General features: G+C 38.1%; 1 protein-coding gene and 1 long non-coding RNA gene across 2 annotated transcripts; both read left to right on the top strand.

The window, feature by feature from the left end:
• Positions 1-654: 654 nt before the first annotated feature.
• PLAU (plasminogen activator, urokinase) lies at positions 655-8166 on the top strand. Its single transcript, XM_061451162.1, has 10 exons — positions 655-836; positions 1822-1879; positions 2052-2156; positions 2684-2849; positions 3170-3255; positions 3357-3546; positions 4185-4339; positions 5305-5445; positions 5987-6135; positions 6981-8166. The coding sequence occupies exons 1-10, from the start codon at positions 777-779 to the stop codon at positions 7173-7175; spliced, it is 1305 nt and encodes a 434-aa protein (XP_061307146.1). The 5' UTR covers positions 655-776; the 3' UTR covers positions 7176-8166.
• A 2387-nt stretch (positions 8167-10553) lies between these two features.
• Positions 10554-11788, top strand: LOC133268224 (uncharacterized). Its single transcript, XR_009743013.1, has 2 exons — positions 10554-10648; positions 11231-11788. It is a non-coding gene; the product is annotated as an uncharacterized LOC133268224 (long non-coding RNA).
• Positions 11789-14427: the final 2639 nt, after the last annotated feature.

The following is a 14427-nucleotide window of genomic DNA, read 5'->3' as shown; positions in this document are numbered from 1 at the left end:
GCAACTTAAAAAATAGATAAAAAGCCATATTGGCACTCCATAGCTCTCTTTCCCTGCTGTTTTTAAAAGCTAGTTCTTTTTAACAGTCACACCTGGGAAGGCTGCTATATATGCTTGGCTAGAGGATCCAGCTGCATATAAAAGATCCAGACAGAATATGTTCCAAGCCTCTCTAATCCTGTAAATAAGTGAGGTAACACCAAGACCAGACTCTTAAGAGTTTGCAGTGGCCAGAGGCAGCTGGTGAGGTGTCTGGGCTTATGCAAGTGCTGGGCATCAACAAAGCACAGTCAGCAACTATAGAGGTAATGAAAAAAGGAGCTTTCCCTTTCATAGCCTTCATGTGGATGGTTGGTGATAATCAGTTAACAGGTACAAACAGCTGGACAGCAGCTAAATACATCTGCCAACTTCCAACTGTGTTAGTCCAAACTGCTGAAACTGAGAATGGATTTTTTTTTTCCAAGTTTCAATTTTTCTTTTATCAGCTTCATTCAACCTCTACAAAAAGTCTGGCTATATTGCTAACTGTGCAGAAAAGCTTCAAATGATAACTTTTAATTTAACATATGGAAATAATAAGCAGATATTCCACAGCAGGTCAATGCTGAATTCTTCTGTCAGTTGTGTTGTGACTTATTTTGAAATGAGCTGAAGGCAACAGAAGCAAGAAAGCTGGCACTGCAAGCTATGACATGATGTGAAGTTCCTCTTTTATTTTCAGAACCAAAATATTGGGGATAGAAGAGGAACGAAGCGAGACGTTAACTAAGAACATGAAGTTACTCATCTTCCTCACAGTAGCCCTGGGCTTGCTTGTCACGGGACTGGAGTCTGTAAGTTTTGAAATAAATGTTGGGGGGTGGAGGGGGTGTCCACTTGGGACCACTTCTGGTCTTAATTATACTTCTGCTTTGGGTGATGTAGCAGGCTTTTGGTTTGAATTTTGGTTTTACTGCCTTTGCTTGTACATATGCATCTGCTGTATATATACCTCCAAGAAACACGTTTTTGAACCCTTTAGTTTTTCTTCTGGTTCTGCTCCACCCGAAGATGTCTGCTAGCATTTAAATAGTAAAAATTTCATGCAATAATTTAGCTATTATTTTTCTTTTAATGTAATTTATGTCTGAACACCAAGTCCTAAGAATTCAGTGATATTTCATGGAGCTGGGTATTGGGCCTTAACTAAATTTCCACCTACCCTATTTGAAAGTATGATGCTAAAAGAGGAGTAACAGATATGAATTTGACCATCATCTTGTATGGCAGTTCCTACCTATCAGCAGAGCCATTCACCAACACTATGGAATTATATTGTTACTGCTACTTGTTTTAGCTCAGGCAACCCCACTTGCCCTCTGGGAGAAGTATACTAAAGGCCTAATCTTAATTAATTCCATGGAGAATATAATATTCAGCCTGCAAAGCAGAGGCAGGAGCTGAAGTGCAGGGCAAGAATCTACCGTACTAGAAATCTACTGGCTTTTGTTCCGTGGCACAAATGTGAAGTACCAAGGTCACTAAAATGACAGAGGCAGCTGGAGAACATTACACCTTTGCTGCACAGCTTGGTGTCTGAGAGGGACAAGCTTCTGTGCCTGTTCTAGGGACACTGATCAGCTGTTTAGATCCTTATTGCAGAAATTACTACAGTGATGACTTGATGCAGTGCACCAGCCTTCTGGGGCTTTTATGAAGGTGTTTTGTGGGTTTTCCTTTCTCTTCCCAATTCTGCTTTGCTCAGGTATGCAGTAGGGAAGATAATCAAACCATACAAACAAAACTTTCCTCAATTCTTTTTTTTTTTTTTTCCCTTAGTTTTATAGGAAGAAGTACTACTACAAACTCCCATATAAACACAGATCAGATCACAAGGGTAAGTAGCTGCCTGTTCTGCTTGAACCTAAAAAGAACTTATCTTGCAAGTACATCTTGATGTAAGGGATTCTTAATGATACTTAAACACCTAAAACTTAGTTTGCAACTACATGTTAATTTACTTCACCATTTAAATGTTTGTCTAATTAGTGATGTCTTTTAATTAACAGAATGCCATTGTTTGAATGGAGGAACCTGTATCACCTATTACCTCTTTAGCGGAATTAATCGTTGCATATGCCCTGAAGGATACACTGGGATTAATTGTGAACTAGGTAGAGTATCTATCTAAACACAAAATTGATTGAAAAGATAAAAGGAGATGGGTACATCATGAATACAAAGTGCCAAGTGAAAGTATTATCCATAAGCACATAACTGGAAATCCTTGAGTGCTTTATGCGAAGTGAGCAGAAATAACTAATACTGTTGCAAAATCAGTATCTTTAACTTTTGTTCCTGTCTCTTCACAAATGTTGCCAACCTCACAAGTGTTTTAGTTTGGGGTGAAAAAAGTGAACTTGTTTGGGACTCTTTAGAAGCAGAAGAACTGATTATATTGTGAAGTAAACTGAAACCATTAAAGAAGCAATGTGTATGCTTTAAAGCATAAGATTCTTGATACTCAAAATTCTTACAGAACAAATTTAATAATATATAACTGGTCCAGATATTTGCCTAATCTGTTGTAATAAAGTGTAATGAATTAACCTCATTCTTATTAAAAGATTCCATAGAGATTATTTCTGCCTCAGAAAAATCAAGAACAAGAATATGCTGATAACAAAATTTATTTTATCAGACACCACCAGCATGTGCTACACTGAGAATGGGCAGGATTACAGAGGAATGGCAACAGAAGACGAATGTTTGCCATGGGACCTTCCTTCAGTAATCAGGAGGGGTTATTACCATGCTCATATGAGGAATGCTTTGCAGCTTGGTCTGGGCAAACACAACTACTGCAGGTAAGAAAAGCATTGCTCTTTCTGGGATAACTTCTATTGTCACAGCCCCCAAAGTGCCTCACATGATGGTACATGTGTTTAAAAATAAATTTTTACTAAAAATATTTGGAATGTGACTCTCTGGAGTTCTTGCTTTCCACTGAAGCTGATCATACTGCAAAATTCCCAGTATGCAACACTAATAGGTAGTTGCAAATTTTATCTGGCATATGTTGCAGCAGAACACTTCTGGCCTTTACAGGACAGTTAGTTTTCTTTGAAGAAATGGTAGTACCTTAGAATTCTGTCTTTATGGAAAGAATGCTTCCTTTCTCTTCCAGAAACCCAAATGGAAGGGACAGGCCGTGGTGCTACACCAAAAAGGGATTCACCATTCAGGAAACACCCTGCAACATGGCAAAGTGTGGTAAGTAATATCAGTTTCAAGACAACTGATTATTATTATTTTTAATAGCACAAGGTTAGTGCAGTGTTAAGAACATCTGAACAAAATTTCTCTCTTTGCAGGGCATGCCTGTGGTCAAAGAAGCATGAGCAAGTACTACAAGATTGTTGGTGGAAGTCAGGCAGAGGCTGAGTCTCAGCCCTGGATAGCTGGCATCTTCCAAAACGTAAGGGGCATTGACCATTTCCTGTGTGGTGGCAGCCTCATTGACCCTTGCTGGGTGCTTACAGCAGCACACTGTTTTCATAGTCCGTAAGTTTACCATTCCACGTCCTTCTTATTTGCAACTTTCTTCAGGTGATTTCTTTGCATGCTGCTCACTGAGCAAGCCTTCAAAATGTACCATAGTAAGAATGCTCGTTTGAGCAAAATGGGAAGAGTAGGTGTAAACATTAAGCTCTGGGGGTCCAAGTATAGCAAAAGGCGTTATAGCAAGATAGTAACATTTTGGTGGATTATGCCATTTAAACAACTTCAGCCAAAACTGGAGCTAGGGTTTCAGTTTTACCTTTGCTGCTCACAGAACTTAGCTATTCTGAGAGGTGAAATGCTGTTGAGCAATGCATTTATGGGTGGATTTTACTGTTCTTGAGGGAAGCTGATCTTCCTCGTATCTTGCAGAAGATTCTCATCACCAGTGGCTGGCATTAGTAGCAGCTAAACTAGGCGTGCATTTCAAAATGCCTATTTTTTTAAGGTAGATGAACATCCATCTTAAAAATTGGTATGCTTTCCTTTAGAGTATTGTATTACCTTTCAAAGCTGACTAAATTTTGTTTTTTTTTCTTGTCAGTGTTAAAGTGAACATGAAACAGAACTGGGACTGTATCTAAGCTGTTGACCTTGCTCTCAAACTGGTAATCTTCATGAATCTCTTTACTCTCACTCAGGTCAAAAAACCCACAAAACAAATCGGCTTACAAAGTCTTCCTTGGAAAGTCCATGCTGAATGTTACTGATGATAAGGAGCAAGTGTTCATGGTTGATGACATAATTTCTCACCCTGACTTTACAGATGACACCGGTGGCAATGACAATGATATTGGTAAGTGTTATCTTAATAGGAGCCTTTAAAAAAACTGAGGTAGCCAAAGGCTGTGTAACTGTGGCATACATTTTCTGAAAGAAGTAAAACCAGAGATAAGATGAAATGGAACAGGAGCTAGGCACCTCTGAGAACTAGGCTTGGGCAAAGAGCAACTTTTTCAGTTGTGTAAACTTGGTTTGCGACATGTCTGATGCATTACTTGGTATGCAGTCAAGTATAAGCCTGTCTTATCTCTGGACTTGTATAAAGTGTGGCTCTTCCATAAGCACTGGTGGCAGCGTCCCACTTGTATCTTATTCTGTGTCTACAGAGATCACATTATGCATAGACAACAATGAAAAATGCATGCATAGTAGGTTTCATCATATAGTAGGGAAATGCCATACCAAGTACCACATTAGTCAAAGGCTATTCAGAATTAATCCTGACTTTAAGTCTCTAACTTTCACGAACTTATCACTAAGCCAACAAAGTCAGAGATTGTTGCAATTTGCACTCTTGCAATTGACACTTGGAACTCCACTACCCATTCCAAATTCCTGCTGCTAAGGAAAATTACTATTTATTAAGATTTTACTGTACTTCTCATCTCTGGTGAGAAGTACAGTATAAACTGCCCCTTCTTCAGCAGGGCAGCAGATGCTGCCATCTACAGCCAGACAGGAAACTGAGGTTTTAAAACATCTGAAGATACACTTGTAGAAGAATCTTCCCTGAGCTATCAGCCCTTGTCCTTTCAGGAAGGAGGTTCAAGATGGAATGTTTGCCAATTCTAGTGCTGGGGAAATTAATTTTGTTAACAAATAATGATCCACTGTAATTCCAAAAGCAATGAGAAGAACCGTATATAACCAGAACTGTAATTGAAACTATTCTCATTATCTCTATCTAATGCTCCTATTGTCAGAGAATTTGATGGGGAGGAAAACTTACTTTACAAATCTGTCTGACTTGTTTTGTAGCTTTGATAAGGATAAGAACAGCTTCTGGACAGTGTGCAGTAGAATCCAAATATGTCAGAACAGTCTGCTTGCCAGAGAAGAACCTTTACTTAGCAGACAATACCCGGTGTGAAATAGCTGGCTATGGGAAACAAGAATTTTGTAAGTAAATTACTTCTTTCCAAAGTTTTACTTCCACAATATGGGAACAGATGCTTCTATAGTATGATCTGCAAAGGATTAAAAGATTCTTTTCTATTATTCTACATACTCCCTGTGCATCTCTTGAAGATTCTTTGCTATTGTTTTCTCTGGTTGTCCATGGTATTTCCTGTTTCATGCTGATCACTTGCAGCCATACAAAGCCAAGAGGTAAAACACAGCAATATTTTCATTTTTGATGTGGTGAGGAGTAGGAAAAAATTAAAGCTGTATTGGAGGATTAATGAAGGATTGCACTTGTACAGAACTTCCTTCACAAACTATCAAACTCCTTCTCTGAAATCTAAGCCTTATAGCTTGTGTTTGGCTTGCTTGTTTTTAACTTATTAACAGTGAAATTAAGCTGCAAATAAGAGCCCCAAACTGAAAATGAAATGGCTATACAATCTCTTTTCAGAGCTGAAAGTGGGTGTTTTGGTATTGTTGTTGGTTGGGGCTTTTTGTCTTGGATGGTGAAAATAATTCATCTTTTTATTTGCAGATGATATCTTCTATGCTCAAAGACTAATGTCAGCCACTGTAAACTTAATATCACAGAGAAAATGCAAGCATGAGTACTATGACAGTATCAGAGTTACTGACAATATGGTCTGTGCTGGAGATCCCATGTGGGAGACTGATGCATGCAAGGTAAAACTGGTTTGTTTTATCTTCCAAATAATTCTGGATGCATGTACACTATAGGCATCAGCTGCTGGTATATGTAATTCTACTAGTCAGAGGAGTCTCTTTATGTAGTAGGAATTTAGTACATCCAGTGGAGTCAGCCTGTAGTGTGGCCAAACATGGAGGAGGGTTGGGACCTAGAATTAAGTGTTACCCCTTCAGACAGCCTTTGGAGACACAAGAAGTGTGGTGTCTCAGCCATTGTTGCTGTTCAAGGCTTTATTTACAACCTATTAAAGCAATTGGCTGGTAGATAAGCATCAGAGGAATATAGCAACTATTCCAGTCTCAGCTTGCACTTAATACTAACTATAGCTCTGCAAAGGGGTAAAAGGTAGATTACAGGGGGATGCTAAGTCCCTTCATAGATTCCTCAATACTGCATTTATTTCCCTGCACCCTTAGTGGGCAGAGTGGCCATATGAGCAAGTAAAAAGAATGTGTCTTCCCTGTCCATAAGGACTTGAGGACAATTGATCTGTAAAGAATTGGCTGTGTGGTCTTTAACCTTATATCACTAGCCTATTATATGGTATTATAAACTTAGGATGAAGTGTTATGTGCAAGGTAGCTACTTTCTCTGTTCCCTCCTGGGATGGGGCTAGAAGAAAACTCCTTATGCTACAGCCTGTTCAAGTCACAGCAGATGATGAGCCTTCTGTTCCATGTATGCAGCATTCCTGAAAATCAAAACTTTAGCTTGTAGGCATTTACTAGCTTGCTTCACCTTAGAAAAACAATAGCACTCTCCCTGTTAAAAAGGCTCCATCTGTGGAAAATGGACTAATATGTTCTTTTTCTGTTGTCAGGGAGATTCTGGTGGCCCCATGATCTGTGAATATGATGGCAGGATGATGCTTTATGGGATTGTCAGCTGGGGAGATGGCTGTGCAAAGAAAAACAAGCCTGGTGTTTACACCAGAGTTACCAGATACCTAAATTGGATTGAGTCCAATATGAATGCAGTAATTGCCAAGAGCCAGTTTGTTCCTGAACCAAAGTGACTTTTCTACAGCTGGACTCAAATGAACAAGATTAAGCCTATATTGATGCCAGGACATTAATGTTCTGAATGTCATAAGCGGCTTTCATTTTAAATGCTTGTGTGGTCTGCCACTAGCATCGGTGTTCCTGAGGTGGAGAGGTGGTCAATATATTATCTTAACTACACTGAATTACCTGAAAACCACTCAGTGGGAAGCTAAATTATTTAACATTTAAATGAGTATTCCCATGCATGATATTATGCATATCAAGTTATCTACTTACACTTATGAACCAGCATTTGGTCTGGAAGTATTGGTACAGTTTTAATTTATTTAACTCAAGTATAGAATTTATACAGGGCCTAAGTTTAAAATCTTTCCTCAGCACACTGAACAATACTAAAGCTCAAGTCCTAGAAATCTAACCTGTTAAGACCAGTACTGAGAGGGTGATGAGGATTTGCCGCAGAAAGTGAAAGAAGCAGCATCAGCATTATCATCACTAGTATGTGAAGGATTAAAGTCTACTCGGACTAAGGTGATATTTGCTGTACAGGGTTCATTGCTATAGACCAAATGTGGTAGAATCTTGAGGATGACACCTATAGCTGTGTCAGCATTACACATTCTTAAGAATACATTAAGAACTGTGCTATAAGAAGGCATATTGGAAACATGACTTCCACATCCCAGGTCAAGGTGTCTGGGTTCCCTGGAAAGTCTGGTTATGCAACCTCTCTATGCATGCAGCTATGCAGGCAGGAGAGGATGTAAAGGCTTGGCCCTTGCTGAATGCTGTGGATGCCAGAAGTCAGAACTTTATTTCCATTCATTTAATTGATATTATATGGAAACTACCTTTTTTTTTCACTAGTTTTATATTTGACTTGTCTTTGTTTTATAGATTTGAATTATTTGTATGAGGGCTGGAACCTCAAGCTTTATTTAATTATTTTTACTGTGTTTAACTTATTGTTTGTATTATGGATGTTAATATCATTAAAGAAAACCCCTTGTTTTTATGTGTTCCTCCTCTATTGAAATGGTGAATGTATGATTCAAAAGAGAGCTGCCATTACCAAATTGCAAAGTTCCTCGGTAAAACATAAATAGTTGCACTCCTTGTTTATTTAAGCATCTAATGAGAAAAGAATGTCTCCTGCTCTAGCTATAAAATTGCATTTAATGAAATATAGAGCTTAGATCCTCAGCACTGGAATTCATTCTGATAACCATGCTGCATGTGCTTCAGGACTCTAGTGCTGTGTAACACTAGATGAACTTGTAAACCTAAACATCCTGTTTAGGTTTTACCGTAAGGGAGTACAGTTCTAATGCTCCAGAACTACATCCAAATCAAGGGTGGCAAGAGATTAGCTTCAAACATTCACTCATTAACTTAAATGCTACTGGGTGTGGAAGAATACACTAAACCAATATTGTAGAAAAGTGCTGAAAGCAAAGCAACAGTTACAGTTTTCCTCAGTACGGTTTGTGGATGCTAATTTTGAAGAGAAACATTAGCAGTTTATCTCAAGTACTGCTAAAACAATCTTGGGTAGTAGAAATAAAGTCTAAACAGTAGCCTTCATTTATATTTCAGTTAGATTTGTTCTTTAAGAATAAGATCTAGCCAGAACAGAATTTATGGTAGAGAGCATGAAGAACAAAGGCCTACTTAAAACCAACTCTGCTTGTAATTCTGGACAATACATCACTGTCAAACAAAGTTGTTGCTGAAGTTATGGTCTTTTATTTGGTTAGACAACACACGCAGAAAATGTTCTCAAGGTCTGCTGTCTTGGGTGATTAATGGCACACAGTAAAACCCTAGCATTGCTTCAGCATCCTGAAAAGCCTATGCTGTCTGCTTTGATTTTGTTTCTTGAAGGAAGCTATAAGATGCGACAGACTGGAGGCACTGCTAAAACCAGTGTTGATAGCAAATTTACAGAGAAGAGTTTGTATTGCAGCATCAAGTTGTCATATATTTGTGTGATGTTTGTTAATAGTGAAAGTAAAAGGCTTGTATGTATAATAACAATATTCTGCCTAGCCTTAAATGACTTCCTACACTGAAATGAACATCATGGAACAAATTAGCAGCCACATCCATCCTAACCAAATAACACAGTAAGCCTGCAAGACTCCAGCAGTAACTGGTCAAAAGCTCCCAGACTGGCAATTTGGCTTGCCATTTTTTGGCCTATTTTTTTTAAAAAGTTAGTACACAAATGTTTTGTTAGTTATTCATCTCCTCTCACAAAGGCAGAATTTGGGGTTAAATTACAGGACTACAAACAGAATTTAACCGATTTTCATAGATCAGACCATCTTAACATCTACTCTTTCATAGTTATTCTAAGAATTCTGAAAAAATTCTAATGTGTATGTGCAGTCATTCCTAATGGAGCTCTCATAGAAACCTTTTGGTTTCAGGCACTAGCTGCTTAATGATGAATGACTACAGATTTCAGAAATGTTTTTGAAAAGCCTTGAGCAAGAATTTTTGTGACCTACAAGCAGTGTTCTAACTACAAATAAACAGAATTGGCTCTTTTTAAAAGTACTCACAGAAACATTATGATCAATTCTTTTTGGTCATGCTACGTACACCAAAGAATGTAAAAAAACTCTCAAGAGAGGTTTTTGATGGGTTGGTTTGTTTTTTTTTAATCAAATAGAGATGAGCTAGATAATTCAACTTGTTAGACTGATTGATGTCTTTTCTTCATACTAAGGCAATTGTGAATGAAGAGTTGCTCAGGTACAAATTGATCTATAGTAATCCTTTCAAAAATCAAGGGAAAGTGCACAAGCTATATTTTCTCTTTCCAAGATGCACATCATTATTTGTGAGAAGCATGCCACATCTTGTAGCTCATTGTAGTCTGGGTATGTGAACCTCACATCAGCGAGGAATAAGAATCTTAATGAAGTCTTATCCTTTAGAGTCAAGACTGTAGCATGTAATGTCTGGACTATTTCCAGCTGTTATTGTTAAGTCACATGTCTTTATACTTCAATTTCCTTCTATAAGATGGGTGGAACAGTACTTCCTTTCTCCCACAGATCTACCTGGCTATGATTTTTCAGGAGGAGGAAGAGTTGACAACTCTGTGAATGTATATCCCAGTCTTGTGCAGGGACAGCAGCACTACATAAGCATGAAATGATTACTGACAGTACTGGCTTGTGAACTGCTAGGCAATGCAATCTGTGGCTGGAATCTGCAAACAGAAATTTACTAGTAGAGGTTACCACTGTGTGTGGTAGTTAATTCGGCAAAAGTGTGCTGTTTGTGGACTGCTGATTAAAGTTTGTTTGACGAGTTAAAATTGCCTTATTTCTAGAGAACAAGTTTGACATATCTCCTGTTTGAGACTGGAGACTGTGGAAGAAGAGAAGAAAGGCACTGCTTCACCACTTTTCTAGAGAGCAGCTAGCAGAGCAGCCTGACCAATGTTGGCAAAGAATACTTTGGCCACAAAGTAAGCAATGGTAATAGAGTTTTAGGCAAAAATATTCCATGTTTTATGTCTTTTGGGATGCTACAGCTTTCTCACTTCAGTATTTCATTTGAACATTTATCAAAGTACTAAAGTCTACAGATTTCAAACAGGAGGAGAATATAAATGTCTTCAGAACCACTGGATATTATTCTTGCAATGAACGGCACATTTGTCATCGCCTTCTATGGTCTTTTTCTACGAATAAAGTCAATACAATTTGAATTCCAACTTATTCCCATCATTATAAATATAAGTAGGAGGAAGCTCTGGAGAAAATACGAATAATGAGACTCTTGAGAGCTTCAGTTTATGTTAGATAAACCCTTCTAAAAAAAATGAAATCTTTTAAATAAACATACAGTGTACTTACATCTCTGCTTTGGCTGCTATAATACTTCACATACTCTTTCAATGTTCCTTGCATGACTTTGGCCCCATAACTACAATATCATCTCACTGGCTAGTTATCGTAGCCTGGGAAAAAGATGAGAGCACTGTTTTGTTAAACTTTCTCTTCCTGCAACAGGATCCACAGGAAACATTTTCTTTCCCTCCTTACAGAGAGTGAAGGGGTTTTGGTGCTGGTGAGGATGAAGAGAAGCAGGCTGGAGAGCTATGCATGGAGCTTGGCAAACACCGTTCCAGAACGACAGGAGAAATACTAGAGAGAAGATGTTTTTGGAAGATATTGCACATCTGGTGGGTACTAAAATACATGCAAGACAAATGCTGATATCATAAATTTGCTCTTACTTATGCATAGCATTCTCGATTACAGAAATATGGCAAGCAATGGAAAGGAGTACAGTGGGAGTCCAGCAAGTATTTAGAAGCAGCTGAGAGGTGGGCATCAGCCAGAGATCATACTCTCAGAAGCCAACTAATATGAAATCAGGTCCCTATTTATCTGCAATACTTCCACAGAAGAAACATAATAAGCAGTGAGGATAAAGCAGCATCTGATGTGTCCAGAGTTTAATCCATCATCTCTTAAAAGGAAGTGATGCATCCTGAATGGACCCACCACTTTACCTTATATAGCTGAAGCTTTCCTCATGGGATTGAAACTAAAATGTGACTCAGAGTGCTTCAATATAAAATCTGTTTTAAATAAACTAAGTTATGGTGAAACATAATGTATAGTCACCTATTTGTGGCATAGCAGTTCCCTTTGGAATTGTATGCATGGGAGGATTTCATTTGTGCCTATTGAAACCTGAACTAATAAAGAGCAATACGACTATTTGGTTGCCAAGCCTTTGGCTCACTTCTAACACTTGACTGGAGCCCTTGCTTTGGGGCAAATGGGAACAGAGCTTACCCATGAAAAGAGAATCAAACCTTTCTGCATTCATCAGGCTTGTAAGCTCAATTTCCAGATACCTCCACCGCAAGCTAAAATACAATAGTGACATACTTGAAAAAATGCATATACATTAAAGAGCAAATCTGGGTTCAGACTTGCTCTGGCATACCCCTTCCAAGTCCACCACATCCCATACAATTATACAAATGGGCAGCCTGAGCAGAATTTGGGTTATATTGTTCAACCTCCTGGCAAGTGAAGGAAGTGGAACTTTAAGAAGTAAAATGCAAGAAATGTATGGAACAAGAGCTATGTACTTTGTGAACAGTAAAATGAGATGTAGACCCACAAGTCAAGCATGAAAATATATGCAGACCCACATGAGCAGTATGCTCAATTCCTGTGTTCTGTTCCATAGCTACAGCTACAAGTTGACTCATTCAGATTTAGGCTGCATTTGTCTGCTAAGATACAATAATGATACATGAAGCTGGGAAGGGCTGCAGGTATACCAGCATCCAAACAGAAACCAGAGTGAGCTTAGAAAACCAGAGTTATCAGAAATGAAAAAACTGATAAAGACAAACACGAGGAACCAAATATACAGATGTAGATGAATGATGACTGTTATTAAAGCAGATTCAGAAGGCACAGCAGAACACAAGCTGGATTCAAGTCAACAGTATTGAGTAAAAAAAATGTAAACATACTGACACATACACCAGAGCACAGTCTGTAAAACTAGAGACTAGGGAGACTGTGTCTTGTTTTGAACATCATTCTTCTTGATGAGAACACAACAATAATGATCAGTAGTCTAAAACATGACAAGGAGAAAAGACTGAAAATATTTAGTTTATTTTATCCAGAGAAGCAAAACCTACAAGGGACATTTTCTTCAAAGGGGAAAAGGTTGTGGCAGACAAGAGAATAAACCTTCCTCTGTGTCTTCAGGAGATAGGGTGAGAAGCAATAAACCTAGTTGCAGGAAAGGAAACTGAATCAAAGCATGATGAAATTACTTTACCGGTAAGAGTAGTGAAGCATGACAATAAATGGCATTGAGTGCCATTGAACCTCTCTCACTGGAACTTTTCAGAACAATTTTGTCGGAAATAAACCAGTTGCCTTGGGCCTTTGCAATAAAAGCGGGAGAGATTTTGAGAAATCATCTAATCTTGGGTTCCCTGTTTTATTATGAGGAAAATGAACATGCTCAGTAAAACCAAATGACTATATGAAAACACAGACACCACAGGGAAGTTTAGAAATTGTATTACTCAATTTAGCCATCTTTTTAAAAAGTAACTTAAAAAAAAAAATAGAAGGCTCCTATGAGAGCAAGTGCTCTGGATTTCTGAATGAGCAATTAAAGGCAAACTTCTTAATGGCGGGCTAATAACTTTAAAAAGTTTTGAGAAAACCTTTCAGTAACTCTTAACAAAATAATATTCCAGACAGAGCAAGAACCAAATTAATTGCTTCCATGTCCCACTGGGCAAAATATTTTCAATGAATAATATGTGCAACTGGCAAGAGAGTAAAATTATTATCCCCCATTGGATAGAGGAAACATTATTTCTCTACTGAATAACTGGAAAGTGTTTTTTTATACGTCATGCTATGACTTGGCATCATACGCATGAATTACCTCAGTATGTTTCAAGCTGCAGGCCTTTGGGTGTGATAAAACTTTCCAAAGCACAGTATTATCATAAGGAGGAAATCACGAAAGAAGCTGAAAATCACAGGCAACGACCAGACTTTGGCAGTCATGGGCTTATGCATTTTAGGATCTGATTCCTATTTGGTAACAGTGTAATTCCAGAAAACCAGATGGACACATTTACAAATAAAAAACATCTATAGGCAGTTTCATCATTTATTAGAAAAGAAGCAAATTATCTCTTTGTATCAGCCCAGTATCTCTTGTCACAGCTCTGATGTTCTAAATTTAGTGTATTCATAACTTCCTCTCCAGTAAGTAAAAATCACCACTTCACAATTCTTCCTTAAATTTTCTTATGCTGTGGCACAAAACTTTAGACTAAGTTAAACCAAAACATCCTCAAAATGTTTTGTTTAATCAGAACATCACTACAGCTGTTGAAATTGCAGCTGTTCCATCAAGATCACAGCTTGTACTTGGCATTACTACAGCACATCAGCACCCATGATAAAATATCTTCACTAGAGTTCCAACTCCTTCATCTTCAAATGCACCTGCAAATTCTGACACATTGCAGTTGATGTCGTTGGGTAACTTTTTTATTTTGAAACATGCTTATGTGCTATATCATTAGCAGCCCAGCCACATGAAAAACTGCCTTGAACAGGTACCCTTGACCATCTCAGTTGTATTTTGGTCTAGAACTTGCTATACAGAACCTGAACAAACACTGCAGAACAACAAGCAGCTTTAAGTAGCTGCTTTTTGTCTCAGAAATTATCC

This window comes from Pezoporus flaviventris, unplaced genomic scaffold, assembly GCF_033815535.1.
Source record: "Pezoporus flaviventris isolate CSIRO_AGI_PZ_B2104156 unplaced genomic scaffold, CSIRO_AGI_Pfla_v1 ptg000001l, whole genome shotgun sequence".
Lineage (NCBI taxonomy): Eukaryota > Metazoa > Chordata > Aves > Psittaciformes > Psittacidae > Pezoporus > Pezoporus flaviventris.
This window is presented reverse-complemented; position numbering and strand designations above follow the sequence as displayed.

What these genes read in the sequence shown, in the direction of transcription:
- PLAU (XM_061451162.1), top strand. Translation starts at nt 777, where the DNA reads ATGAAGTTACTCATCTTCCTCACAGTAGCCCTGGGCTTGCTTGTCACG. An exon ending in TTGTCACGGGACTGGAGTCT is followed by an intron (nt 837 to 1,821) that starts GTAAGTTTTGAA and finishes TTTTTCCCTTAG; the next exon opens with TTTTATAGGAAGAAGTACTA. An exon ending in ACACAGATCAGATCACAAGG is followed by an intron (nt 1,880 to 2,051) that starts GTAAGTAGCTGC and finishes TTTAATTAACAG; the next exon opens with AATGCCATTGTTTGAATGGA.